Source organism: Trachemys scripta, chromosome 20 (genome assembly GCF_013100865.1).
Source record: "Trachemys scripta elegans isolate TJP31775 chromosome 20, CAS_Tse_1.0, whole genome shotgun sequence".
Taxonomy (NCBI): Eukaryota; Metazoa; Chordata; order Testudines; family Emydidae; genus Trachemys; species Trachemys scripta.
The window spans coordinates 1,535,466-1,549,336 of NC_048317.1; the positions used below are offsets into that span (position 1 = coordinate 1,535,466).

Consider the following 13,871-nt stretch of genomic DNA (forward strand, 5'->3'; position numbering starts at 1 on the left):
GTCCAAAGATGGCGTGGCTTCATCAGCAAATCCCATGCTACTTCTCGCTTTCCGTGCAGGGTTTGCAGCGCGGGTCTGGATCATGGGATGGGGGCCACGTGTCCCATAATACCCAGGTCTGTCTCATGGGAAAGTGTGTTGTTCTTTGCATTGCAGGTGTGAGGGACTGTCCTTGTGTTGCAATAGCGTAGGACCACCTGCCTCATTCATTATTATTATGTGTATCTGACAGTAGCACGTCCAGGCCCTACTCACAGTTCAGGACCCCATTGTAAAAGTGGCTGTAAAAAGAAACAGAAAATCCAGGGGGCTCACAGTCTGCAGCCTGACGGGCTGATAGCATGGTCTGAGGCATCCAATCTAAATACTTCACAAGTGGAGACACAGACACTTGTGCTATAGAGGATGGAGGCAAATTTAGGGTGAAAATGATGGGCCAGGCTGTCCCCTGCCTAGCGGCTTGTGTGTCATTCACAGCTGTGCACAGTGAGTGAGGTACCCCACTGCCAAACCAGGACGACAGCACAAATCCTGCCTGCGCCTGTGCACAAGGCTGGAGCACAGGGCCCTGGTGGTTTGTCCTCTGGGACACTTGTGAGACATGCTGCAGCCTTTTGCCAAGGCTCTGAACCGGGGATTTAACCCAGTATGATGCAGAAAGCTCCATCACTGTCCGTCTTCGACCTACCTGTCTGGCTGCCCATCGGAACTCATTCTCCCCTGCAGCCCTGATCGGGGTGTGTCAGGCAACGGGCGACAGCTCGTCTGAACATGCTGAAGTGGGTTTGGTCTACTCCAATAGGCTGACCAGCTGTCAGGACCAGGGGGCAGCAATGCAAGCAGGCGTGAGAAGAGTGCAAAGTAAACAGGACCGAGACCGCAAAGTGGAGAGTCCTGTCAGACACATGGCAAAGCAAACACCTCCCAAGGCATTAGCCTGCTACAGCCTGGCCCCAAACAGCAAAGGTCTGAGCTGGTAACTTTGGTGCAAGTTTACGTGTAGAGGAGGTCTTAGGAACATAGGATTCACCATGCAGGCCTCTCTAGTCTGGTGCCTGCGTCTAGCCTTCGCCAGTGCAGTGCCTATTGCTTCAGAGGAAAAGCAGAAAAGCCCATCATGCACCTGGCAAACTGTGCAGTGCTGGGGAGGTGGGGAGTAGCGATGGCCAAAGCACATTTGTTTAAAAACAAAAATCAAATGAATACTTGGAGAGGCACCGGCCCTGGGACCACGCCCCACTTCAAACCCCAAAGCCTGGGGCGCTGTAGAGAGTGAGCAAAGGGGCACTCAGCAGGCTGGTGCTCTAGGTTGGTGTCGGCTCTGTCATGTGTCCGACATGCGTCGTGCTGGCCCCTCTCTGCATGGGATGAATTTCACACATTGTTTCTAGCAAATAGTCATTTGATTTTCCTGGACTGTGTTCCCTTTCTATAAATATCCCGGCCAGCCGGTGAGCTGTACAGGCAAGAATTTTCAGCGGAACAGTGAATTTTAAATCAATGTTGCAAAATATTAGTGGAAAACAAATTCTGAATGTGTAATGGTGAGTATTTACGCTGCAAACCTGACCGTAAGCATTACAGCAGTGCAGACGGAAAAGAGCCATATTGTGTCACCTACACACCCAATCAAAACAGCTCAGCGTTTGAATTCCTGCAGCAAAGCGGCAGTGAAACCATTTGGGAAATAACTCGGAAGAATGAATAAATTCCAGAAATCTGCCCTTTGAGCAAAGAGCTAACGCGGTGAAATTCATCAGATAAATTGTGCATTACAAATGACAGATTATTCACCCAGCTCCAAGCCCTGATGCCAGCTTCCCCTCCCCCAAACATTCTTATCATGTAGCCAGCAGGCAGGGTTTGTGCTTGCGAGCGGGCAGGACTTCACAGGGGGTCGTACGCCGCTGCCATTGGAATATTATCTCCTTTGTCCTGTCTCCAGTCCTCACACAAGCATCTGGTCCTTCTCTCCCCGACTCAGTAAACCTTCAGGAGATCCCGTTTACATTACGGATAGCTGGATATGTTTAGCAAGGAGCAATATATCAGCAATTTGGTTATTATGGGTTATTTCTGCAGTCTTCCAGGCAGATCATGTTGGTCTATCTCACCTCATGTGGAGGAGGCTAATGGTGAATTATCCAGATGGTTTACATTTTTTGGTTTGAATGGGGCTCCCAAGTACCAATTTATCCTGACAGAATTGCAAACAAGAAGGCTTGCTGTCATCTTGGATGCTAGGACAAGTCTCTCCACAAATGAACACAGAGCAATTCAGGTTACCCTAAATTCTCCCCGCCGAAGGGAAAATGGAATAAATCTCTTACCACCCTGCTAATATTTAGACTGGGAATAGTTTGCAGCAACCTGAGCTTGACTGATGTCTTCAATAGCTTGAAGAATCGTATTTCACGGCCCGAGATTGGGAGGAAGAGCTGGGAACAGGTCCTCCTGCCCCATCCATGCACTTTCCCCTTTCTCTGTGTGAAAGATGAAAGCACCTCAGGAGTCTAGGCTGAAGCCTTCGGGGAACACTGGAATCTGTTGTTTCTGATTTCTCCTGTGCATTTGAGATGTAGTTACACAGGAGGTCAGGCTAGCCCCCTTCTAGCTTTAAAATCTCGGGAGTGTCTGCAGAGAAGGCAAATTTTAGCTAAATATCTCGGCATGTCCCACCTCCAGCTAGGACACAAACTCACTTGCTCTGCTGGGCCAGCAGCCACCCCTGGCTTCTGAGGTTTTGTCTGGGGTAGAACATGGAACATGAAAGGAATTTGCTTCGAGTGTGTTGGCACCCTCCGAGGTTGCTTTCCATGTGAAACTCCAAGGCCTTTGCACGGCAGAAGCCCCAACTGGAGGGTTTAAGTGGGATGTAAGTGGTGCACAGACATGATGCTGGCCCAGCCCTCTGCGTGCGGGGAGTTTTCTCTGTGAAAGTTCTAGCAGCTGTGTTTACAGCTGGGAATGTTTGCCTAGACAGCGAATTCTGCAGAAGGACTGGAGATGGTTCTCAGAAGCCAATTTTGAATTCATAATCATGACTATTTGAACCAGAAACCTGCTGTAATCAGCAAAAGGAAGGCTACCATGTGACCAGTGTGTCCAATCAAAAGGAATGGTGCTGGAATTTCAAATACTGAACACATGCAATGAACCAGGGCTTTATTTGCAATGAAATAGATGCCAGGGCTCAAGCAATTTTTTTACTGTCATAACTAAAATGGCAAGCCCAGAGGCTCTGAACTGCCAGGCCCAGAGGTGCCGGGGCTGTGAACTGCCAGGCCTAGAGGTGCTGGGCTCTGACTTGGTACAAATTAACTAACCACTGCAATGAACGGCTTGTGGGCTGAGAATGGTCTGCAGAAATTGTTCGGTGACTGATTTTGCACCAGGAGTTCCTTTGGGAGAATCGGACCCCATCTGCAGGGGGAGAAGAAGGCAGGACTTGCCAGATTCATTGTTTGTTGCAACTCCTCCACCCTGCTGTAGTCTGAGGGTGAGTTTTGGAAACTACATTTCACCTTTCTCCTGTATCTCAGAGTCTGTTGGAGCAGCAAGGGAAATGCATCCCAGGGTCCAGCCCTCTCCCCTCTCTGCGAATTCCCTGTCTCTGGCCTGCAGATGTTACCATGAACTCCTCAGCAGCGGGGTGCACGTGGGGAGATTGGTGGGCTTCACAGTCAGGTCCCAAGCCACACAAGGCTTTCTAGATCAAAGGCAACGCACAGAATTGCAGCTGGAAGCCAGTGCAGATGTCGAGGAATTGGAGCAAAAATGCTCCCTGCAGTGAATGTCATCTAGCGTTAGTCACAAACACGGGGCGGTAGGCAATATTGTGCTGCTCTTGCCCTATTCACAAGTCAGTGTTGTCTAGTCTGTAATAAGAGCCTGGCTGCCTGTTGCTCCAGTGCAAACCCTGCCGTGTGCGTCCAGAGAAGACTACGTCCCCACCACCCCCCGTAGCCATGCTCCTGGCCTCACTGTGTCGCGGGTGGAGGCTCCCCAGGAGCCGCCTATGGCCGATGGGATCCTGTCCTGGAGCCGCAGACACTTGTTTAGAGGAGAATATTTTTGCTGCCTTTGCTAGCTCTGCCTCCCTCCTACGGTGCCTCAGTGACTCCCTCTGGCGAGAGCAGAGCCCGGGGAGGTGCGGTACTAGGTGGGTCCAAATCCAGGCTAAACTCTGCCTCTCCGATGAGCTCTGTGAACTTGCCTGGGCCCGATGGAGTAAAATGAGAACACTCGGACCAGTCCAAAGCGTTGGGCCTGGGAAGCACCTGGCTGCAGGTGTTGGGAGCTGATGGCTGCTGTTCACCCCCAGGCAGCTGGGAAGGTGATTGCAGATTAGGACAAGTGTATAGGACGTGCACTTTGCTGCAGAAGGGCCCAAACTCAGCCACAACCATCCTCTGCTCCAGAGCAGGATGTCCACGCTGCGCCACGTGACCGTGCATGCCCTCTCTTCGTGTGTGTGTCAGTCCGGGCCAGGGTGAAGGGGATCGCGCCGCCCCCGCACACAGCCCCACGTTGGGAAACACTCCTCGGCCTCACTGAAGCACTTGACAATGTTTATAAAGCAACCGGCAGCAAACAGCCTTCAAAGCACAGCACAAGTTGGTGTTTCCCCGAGTGACTAACTATTTCTTTGAACCCCCTCTGGGTGCTGCTGCAGGATCTAACGACAAGCACATGGGAAGCGCTGTGCTCCTGCCAGGGCAGCTTTCGGGGGGCCACAGCAGGGCCGTGGTGAAGCTCAAAGTCACGAGGCTAGGAGGAGGGCAATGACCCTTTGCCCGGCGTGTGAGAAATAGTTCCCAGGCCTCAGCATTGTGCGGCAACCAAAGCAGCCCTCAGCTTTCCATTTGAGCATGAACACCTCAATCGGAGATGTGCTGTCGCAACACATGGGCAAGATAGGGGTCATGTCCCTGTCTAGCGGCTGGTCCATTAGAGGATGATGGTCTATTACCGCCACCAGCTAACAGGACTTACTCCTTCAGCTCAAGTGGTAGAGGCCTGTAGTTTGGTGCTGGGTTCAAATCCTACTGCCAGCCAGTGCTCAGGGTTGTTACGCTGTTAGAGCAGGGGAGGGGCACACTTTCCTGAATCCAGCTCCTCTGTTCAGTGCTGGCCCTGCCCTGGCCCTCTGCCAAGGGGGATCTCCCCCGTCCTGGGCATCGCCAGAGACCTCTTTCCTTCCTCTCATGCTGAGTGCCCAGAGCAGCTAGCCCAGAATTCCTCTTGGCCATGGGGCCTGTATTCAGCAGTGGAGTTGAATATTCCCCAGCGCTGGCCCTGAAGCACATTCTCACCCTCAGCTGCTGCGTAAGAGTGTATCTGTTCCTTCCAGCTGGAGGCAGGCTAAGCCACAGGGAGTGAGAGGCGGGTAAAGGACTTCAGCGGGCCCAGAACTGTTCTCAAAGGCCCAGAGGCACTTCCACTGACTGCACTGGGCTTTGGCTCAGGTCTCAAGATCGTGGACGAAAACTTCATTGCCTGGGCTGGGACATTGGACACTAGCTGGGACAAAAGACTAGGCAATGCACTGGGCTGGCCTAGAGGAACTAACAGGGCTGTGGATTCTCTGCCGGCCTGGGGTAACGGGAGCAGGATTGCACAAGAAGTGATACTTTAAAGTAGTGGGTTTAATTCCCAGAGGAGTGCAGTGGAGATACAGTTTCTCTAAGCTCTTGGCTACTGTGGTGATGGGCCGGGAGGCAGTGACAGGAATGACCATCAGAATCCTCTTCGTCAGCCAGTGTGTCTCCAAGCTAAGACAAGTTCCCAGGAGAAGTCCCCGGGGTGGGGAACCAGAGCGATGACCCCCTCCTATAGGTAATGCCAGCACAGGTTTGCAAGATCTGCCCAGGCCTCTTCCCCTGGCTGGCTGTCGCTGGTTGGTACCTGCATGCTAGTGGGATTCGAGGCTGGGTTTGCAAGTGCTGGTCTGAAGCCAAAGTCTGAGCGCTGTAAACAGCCCACTGGCTGCTCCCGGCTGACCCGCGGCGGGAGGGAGAGGCTGCCACGCTGAACTGTAGGAGGCACCGGCAGATTGCTGCATAGCTGAGATTAGCAGCATGGCACGTGGCTTGGACTGTTTGCAGACTCATTTTGGAGGCCTATGGCCAGATCCTCAGCTGGTGGAGACGGCCATGGCTCCACTGAAGGCAATGGAGCTGCTCCACTTTACGCCAACCAAGCACCTGGGCTCCTAGTGTACAAACTCTGCGGAAAGCCCCTTCCCTTCAGCGTGTGAGAGATCCTGGTACCATGGGGGGTGGGGACGCTCTCCGTGCCAAGCTCCGAGCGGTTTAGAATCAGCACATGTGGGGGTCTTACTGCAGCCCCCACTGAGTTCCAGACCCATCTAGGCTGGCCCTGGGAGCATCGGCGATGCAGAGTTATTTTAAAGGGATTAAAATCATTTTCTGTTTCATTTGACCTCACAGCATGAATGTTGTCCCCTTTATTCCCACACAATGGCTGCAGTTGGTGGGGTTTTGCATTGCTAGAAGAGCTGTGTCAGAGTTTTCTATTTAGCCGGGATGTCTCACTTCCTCCCAGACACACAATACACAGAAAAATCAGCTCCTCGATCATTTCCAAAGCGAAGCAGCACGTTGTTCCCTTGGCTGCACTGTCTGGGCAGTGCGCTTATGTCTGGAGTCCAGGCCAACACTGCCAGTTCTGCGCGGTTGCTAGGTTTGTTTTCAAACTCTGTCGCTGTTGATCACACCTCAAATCCTGAAGCTTCCCCCTTTTATCCGTCCTTGCTCATTCTGGGAAGTGTCGGGCTAGAGCTGGAAGGAAACGGCTTTTATCATGAAAACATGTTGTTCTTTTTCAACATCTTTTGTTCAAGGGTCATCCAGATCTTCAGTTAGACCTTGGAACTCGCTGCCACAGGATGCCACTGAGACTAGAAACTTAACAAGATTCAATGCGCAATTAGGCATTTACCTGGAGGGCAGGAATGTCCAGAGTCATTATGGTTAGTGCTGAAAGAAGGGTATTGGAAGGGAGATAAAACTCCAGGCTTCAGGGCTTAAACCAATCCCTAACTATTAGGAGTTAGGGACCTTCATGAGGGCCAATTATCCCACACGTGCTACTGCAGGTTTCTTATCCCTTCCTCTGAAGCAGCTGGTGTTGGCCCCTGTCAGAGGCAGGACACAGGCCTAGATGGACCCTGAGTCTGATCCAGTCTGGCAATTCCCATGTTCCTGAGAGTGTTACAAATATGAATGAATTAATCTGCTCTAGGGCACGTCAGTATTACTGGAGTGGAAAGGTGTCTTGTGGTTAAGGCACTGGTCCAGGACCAAGGACATCAGGCATCATTGTCACAGACCCCTGTGTGACCTTGGTCAAGTCACTTAGTCGCTCCGTGCCTCAATTACCGAGCTGCAAAACAGGAATAATAATTCTGCCTTGTCTATTTAGGTTGTGAGGTCTTTGGGGTAGGGGCTGTCTCTTACAATGTGTGTGTGCAGCAGTAGCTCAAGGGGGGCCGGTACTTGGTTGAGCATCACTGTAATACAAGTAGTAATATATTAAGTCCATTTTACAGATAGAAGAAATGGGGCACAAAGAAGTAAGAGATTTGTTCAGAGGTTACACAGCAAATGAGTGGCGGAGGCAGATGAGAACCTAGGGGCCCTGACTTCCAATCCCCTATTACAGACATTGCTGGCACCCTTTTCTCCTATAGGGACATTGTCACACACACAGATAGGCTGACCAGACAGCAAATGTGAAAAATTGGGACGTGGGTGGGGATAATAGGTACCTATATAAGAAAAAGACCCAAAAATCGGGACTGTCCCTATAAAATTGGGACATCTGGTCACCCTACACACAGACATTTTCTCTCATTTCTCTTTACCCCCCTAGAACAATGGCACAGAACAATTTGCTTTTTGTCAGAGTTGCTCTTGCCCTGATTTGTCCATCCGCACATGCCACCATTGCTTCCCGACTGGTACATCACTGTTCATTGCAGTGACGTCAGCACAGCTGTGAGAATAGTCTTTGTTAATTAACTTGGGCTTCCTCTGCTGGCTGGATCTACAGTAGCAGCAGAGCGAAGGCAGGAGACAGCCCTAAAATGACAACTCCTGTGCATGGTTTGGTGAATTTATCAAGTATTTCCGATTTATAAAAGATGGATGATCTAGGACACTTTCCAGGTGATGACAATGTTTTAAGGCTGGGAAAACGTGGGGCCTGTGCCTTGTCCTGGGCAAAGCTGACTGACACATGACAGAAGAGTCATTTTGCTATTTCCAGGGGCTTTTTTAAATTTTGTTGTGCAGGACATTTTGGCTTGTGGTTCTGACCTGGGAAATCGTATCTAGTCTGTGCGAGGGAGGATGAGCAGCACTGTCCCTACGCACAGCATGAAATCTCAGTAGCTACAATCACATCAATAGCTACTTAAGTCACCAGACATTCAATGAGGCCACTCGACGGGAGACATCTCTGAAGCTGGCAGCCTACAAGAGCCACGCCTACAGCTGGTCGCTGTCAGACGAGCAGTGATCGGGACTGGCAGCACTCTAAGTACATTCTAGCTAGAAATAGGCCAGCCCTTATTCAATGTAAAAACTACACTCAGTCATGTTAACGTTCTCAAAGGAAATAGGTTGCTATTAGTTTTTAAGCAAACAGGAACTTCCAGATATGTCCGTGAAGTAATTTTACCTGTCAATCTCCTCCCTGCAGATCTGCTGCCTGACACCCCCCCCCCGCCCCTTTCTGCCCTTCCAGGGTTCTGTCATGTTGTTATTCCTCCCGGCCTGCTATTTCATCCTGCACTTGTATATTAATTCTCGCGGAGTCCCGCTGAGCAGTGTATGCACGAGACGTAAAATAACATTGATTATTCCATAAGGTTAATCTGTTCCTTTTCCCTTCCAGTTTGTGTGGGGGTGTTTGGAAGCTACAAGCAGCTAACGCTCACGGCGTGGGAGCCCCCAGATGGGACTAGATCCACGCTCCGGTGCTCCTTATGGGGTTGAAGGTAGACTCATGTTACCTACTACCTAAGTTTTCTGTGGCTGATATTATGGTGTGCGGATATGGTCCTGTACCAGGCATCGTGTACAGACTTTCAGTCCTGATCCAGCCCAAGACACACTAGCAGGAGCAAACCCAGACACCACGCTGTGGAACGGACTCTCGATCACCCTGCAGTCTAGGCACTGGGAAGTTACTATGCAGCTTGGACTGTTTCTGGTGGTGGTTTTTCTAAGCTTGATGGATCTGACAGGCAGCAGCAAGGTGGTGAAGGGCAAGAGGCAAAGACGAAGTATGTATGAAATGCTTTTCTTCTCTGACTCCCTCTCGCGATGCAGAATGTCACTGTCTGTGCGTAACATGCCCCTGTTGTTCGCAGGCACCCAAAGGGCAGGGGAGGAGCAGCTGTTTAGGGAGAAGCTGGCGCAGGGTAAGCAGTGCAGAAGGGGGGGGGTAACGTGGGATTGTTACCACGCCCAAGGCATAAGGTAACGGTTTGACATGTGGCTCAGTCCCTGACTGTGTAAGCTCCTCAGGGCAGGGGCTGGGGCTGTTGTGTCTTTCCAGGTCAGTGCCTAACAAATCCCACAAGGAGCCTGGCTGGAAAGATACGCCCCTTGCTCTTGCTGTCAGATAGCAAACTTAGAAATGTTCCCTTCCTCTGCACCCAGCTTTTCTCCTGGCTGGACTGATGGTTCCCCCGTCCCTTACTGAGCACAGAGCAGGAACTGCTTCCTCCGACTCTGCAGGAACACGGTGATCTTATGTTCCCCAAAGCTGGCCCCCAGCTCGTAGCTCAAGGGAGACCGACTGGGCTCTGGGTTTGTAACAACTGGCAGCCCTGTTCCAGATTTCCATTAAGGAACCTGCAGCTTCTATGCCAGGGAGCAGGAGAGGCAGGTGTGGCCCGTGAGAGCCCGCGGTGGCTACAGAGTGTGTGGACGAGAACAGAGGCAGGTGCATGGAGTAGAATAGCAACAGGGGCTGCAAGTGAATCAGGAAAATTCACTGCGCTGAGGGCTGGCGAGTGCACCCAGGAAACTGAAAAAGGAAGTTTCCGCTCCAGGAATTATGAATGGGCCAAGCCCCGGCCCCCTCTTTAACAAAGCACACAGACTCGGAGCTAGTGACCAAGCTTTCCAAGGACGGGCTGTGCTGGTAACTCAAAGCAATAAGAGCATTTCAGCCTAAACTTCCTGCCTGAGATTGGCAGATCCTGGCGACTGTAGCTCACCCTCAGCCCTTCCTGCAAAAACCCTCTGCTTGTCTCAAGCCCAGTGAGCCAGGCTGCACCCTCTTTAGAGCCTGGTGAAAGTCAATTGGGCCCACCTGCCAGCGTGACTCAGCAGTACTTATCCTGCCTCTCAAAGGGGGGTTAATAGCTGAGCCTGCATCTCACAGGGGCTAAGGCTGGCTCTGTACACAAACTTGCATGGAAATAACAAAGGGGGGTGACTTAAACCCCAGTTCGTTATTTTGGTGCAAGTCAGCGTGGCATGAAAGGGGCTGCTGTTTGATTTAGCTGGAGTTGGTTATTGCTTTACAGCCATCTCTCTGCACAGAGTTGCTCCGGTTTAACTAACAGTGCATTTTAAACTGATGTGTGTGGACACTCTCAGATCACTTCAGCAGCATCAGGAAGTGTGCAGGTGCAAGTCAACTGATATCTCCAGTTTTAAACTGATGTAAGAGCATCCACACAGGGGTTTGCACCAGTTTTACTACACTGGCTTTTTAACTGATTTACATTAAACTGGTCCAACTAGTGTGTGTCTGTGAGTCCTAAGGGAGGCCTGCAGCAGTCGCTTGCTCCAGGGAAGATGTGCTCTCATGGTTAATGTTATAAATTACGAGTCCCAAATGGGTCTCAATTACAATCTTAGCTAGGGGGCCATCCATCAGCACCACAGCAGGCAGTATCTGCCACGGTGTCGAGCTCGCGACTCCCGTGGGCCCTGGGGCAGAGTAAACCTATCGTCCCTGGCATTGCAGTAACACCCTTCCTGTGCCGCTGGAATGAGCCACGCAGTGTCTGCCAGTGGTGCTGGAACTAGGGGACTGGCGGGGGGACTGACACACCCCACCCCCGCCAAACACCAAATACATGGTTTCCATCAGCAGCATTCCCGCTGTAAAAATTGTCCCCCCCAACCCCCGGTGCCTATACGTAATGCATGAAGCGTGGTGATGGGCAGTGCGTGTACAGCTGAGGGGGGAAGCCATCTGGCCTGGAGGACTTTACCCCAGAATATATTAATCTCTGGTGCAACTTCAGGGGCATCAGTAGAGTTACAGCAAGGAGGAATTTGGCCCAATGCCCCCTCTTGTCTTCCTCTCTCCTCCCCACCTCCTTTCTCCCTGACTAGCACTCGCTGGCCCCTCCTGCCAATCCATAAAGCACTTGGGAAGCTGCACACCAAAGCTTGCCCTCCTGACCCCTTCCCGTCTGATGGTCGCTGCCAGCCCACCCTGCATCGGGGCAGTGTGTGGATCCTGTTCCTGCTGCGTGTGGACGCGATATGGCAAAAGGCGGTGCTTAGAGAGGTTGCTGCCCTGACGGGGCAGCACTGAGGAAACTGTGGGACACGCTGGAGCACTCCTGAGACGTTAAAGCTGCCAGGAGTGGGAAAGCCAGGGAGCTGTGCGCTCCCCTTCTCCGAGAGCTCACCACAGCCCTTCCCATTCTACCTTGTTAAATACAAACAGCCAGGCTGGGTCAGACCAGTGGCCCATCTAACCCAGTGTCCCGTCTTCTGACAGTGGCTGATGGCAGGTGCTTCAGAGGGAATGAGCAGAACAAGCCATCTTATCGAGTGATCCATCCCCTGTCGTCCAGTCCTATCCTCCATGAACTTATCTAGTTCTTTTTTGAACCCAATTATACTTTTGGCTTCACAACATAACCTTGGCAAGGAGTTCCACAGGTTGACTGTGTATTGCGTGAAGAAGTTTTGAACCAGCTGCCTATTAATTTCAATGGGTTCTTGTATTACTGGAAGGGATAAACAGCACTTCCTTATTGACTTTCGCCACACCATTCCTGATCTATCATATCCCCTCTCCTCCGTAGCCGTCTCTTTTCTAAGCTGAACTGTGCCAGTCTTTTTAATCTCCCCCCATAAGAAAGCTGCTCCACGTCCTTAATCATTTCTGTTGCCCTTTTCCCAATCCCAATCTATCCTTTTGGCGATAGGGCAACCAGAACTGCAAGCAGTGTTCAAGGTGTGGACGTACCATGGATTTATATAGAGGCAATATGATATTTTCTGTCTTATTATCGATCCCTTTCCTAATGGTTCCTAACATTCATTTGGCATTTTTCATTGCTGCTACACATCGAGCAGATGTTTGCAGTGAATTATCCATGATGACTCAAAGATCTCTTTCCTGAGTGGTAACAGCTAATTTAGATCCCGTCATTTTATATGTATAGTTGGAATTATGTTTTCCAGTGTTGCATTTATCAGCATTGAATTTTATCTATCATTTTGTTGCCCAGTCCCCCAGTTTTGTGAGATCCCTTTGTAACGCTTTGCAATCAGCTTTTTACTTAACTACCTTGAGTAATTTTGTATCATCTGCAATCTTTGCCACCCTTCTTCCAGATCATTTACAAATATGTTAAATAGCACTGGCCTCAGTACAGAGCCTTGGGGACACCGCTATTTACCTTTCTCCACTGTGAAAACTGACCATTTGTTCCTACCCCTTTGTTTCCTATCTTTAACCAGCTATTTATCCATGAGAGAACCTTCCCTCTTATCCCATGACTGCCTACCTTGTTTAAGCATCTTTGGTGAGGGACCTTGTCAAACGCTTTCTGAAAGTCCAAGTAGACTATATCCACTGGTTCACCCTGGTCCACGTTTGTCTGACACCCTCAAAGATTTCTAACAGATCGATGAGGCATAATTTCCATTTGTATAAGCTGTGTTGACTCTTCCACAACATATCATGTTCATCTACATGTCTGATAATTTTGTTCTTTATTATAGTTTCAACCAATTTGTCTGGTGCTGAAGTCAGGCTTACTGGCCTGTAATTGCCAGAATTGCTTCTGGAGCCTTTTTTAAAAATTGGCATTACATTAGCTGTCCGCCAGTCATCTGGTCCAGAGACTGATTAAGTGACAGGTTACATACCACAGTTAGTAGTTCTGCAATTTCATATGTGAGTTCCTTCAGAACTCTTGGGTGAATACCATGTAGTCCTAGTGACTTACTACTGGATCACTTGATGATTATCTGTTCTGTTCATTCCCTCTGGGGCACCTGGCATTGACCACTGTCGGTAGACAGGATACTGAGATAGATAGACTTTGGTCTGACCCAGTAGGGCCATAATTTATCAATGTGTTCCAAAGCCTCCTCTATTGACACTTCAGTCTGGGACAGTTCCTCAGATCTGTCACCTAAAAAGAATGGATCAGATATGGAATTCTCCCACTCATCCTCTCCAGTGAAGACTGATGCTAAGAATTCATTTAGCTTCTCTGCAACTGCCTTGTTTTCCTTGATTGCTCCTGTAGCACCTCGATTGTTCAGTGGCCCCACTGATTGTCTGGCAGGCTTCCTGATTCTGATGTACTTAAAAATATTTTGCAACTAGTTTTTGTGTCTTTTGCTAGTTGCTCTTCAAATTCTTTCTTGGCCTGGCTAATTATACTTCTACACTTGACTTGCGAGAGTTTAAATTCCTTTTGGTTTTCCTCAGTAGGATCTGACTTCCAGTTTTTCAAAGATGTCTTTTTGTCTCTGACCACCCCTTTTAGGCCCCGTCTACACTTTGTGCTCAGTAAAGCAGCTCTGAGCGCTGTAACTCCCGTGGTTACACACTGCCAAGCCCCTTAG

General features: G+C 50.2%; 1 protein-coding gene across 5 annotated transcripts in view; it reads left to right on the plus strand.

Moving 5' to 3' along the window:
- RSPO1 (R-spondin 1) overlaps window positions 1-13,871 on the plus strand; it is a 43,677-nt gene that overhangs the window by 9,753 nt on the left and 20,053 nt on the right. For 3 of the 5 annotated variants that reach the window (XM_034754341.1, XM_034754342.1, XM_034754340.1), the window contains one exon: window positions 8,923-9,025. In XM_034754341.1, coding sequence (XP_034610232.1) covers window positions 8,983-9,025 — 43 coding nt within the window. In that variant the 5' untranslated portion in view covers window positions 8,923-8,982. Of the gene's footprint in view, window positions 1-8,922; window positions 9,314-9,400; window positions 9,452-13,871 lie in introns of those variants that run through there. The other 2 variants (XM_034754343.1, XM_034754338.1) reach the window with 2 other exon arrangements.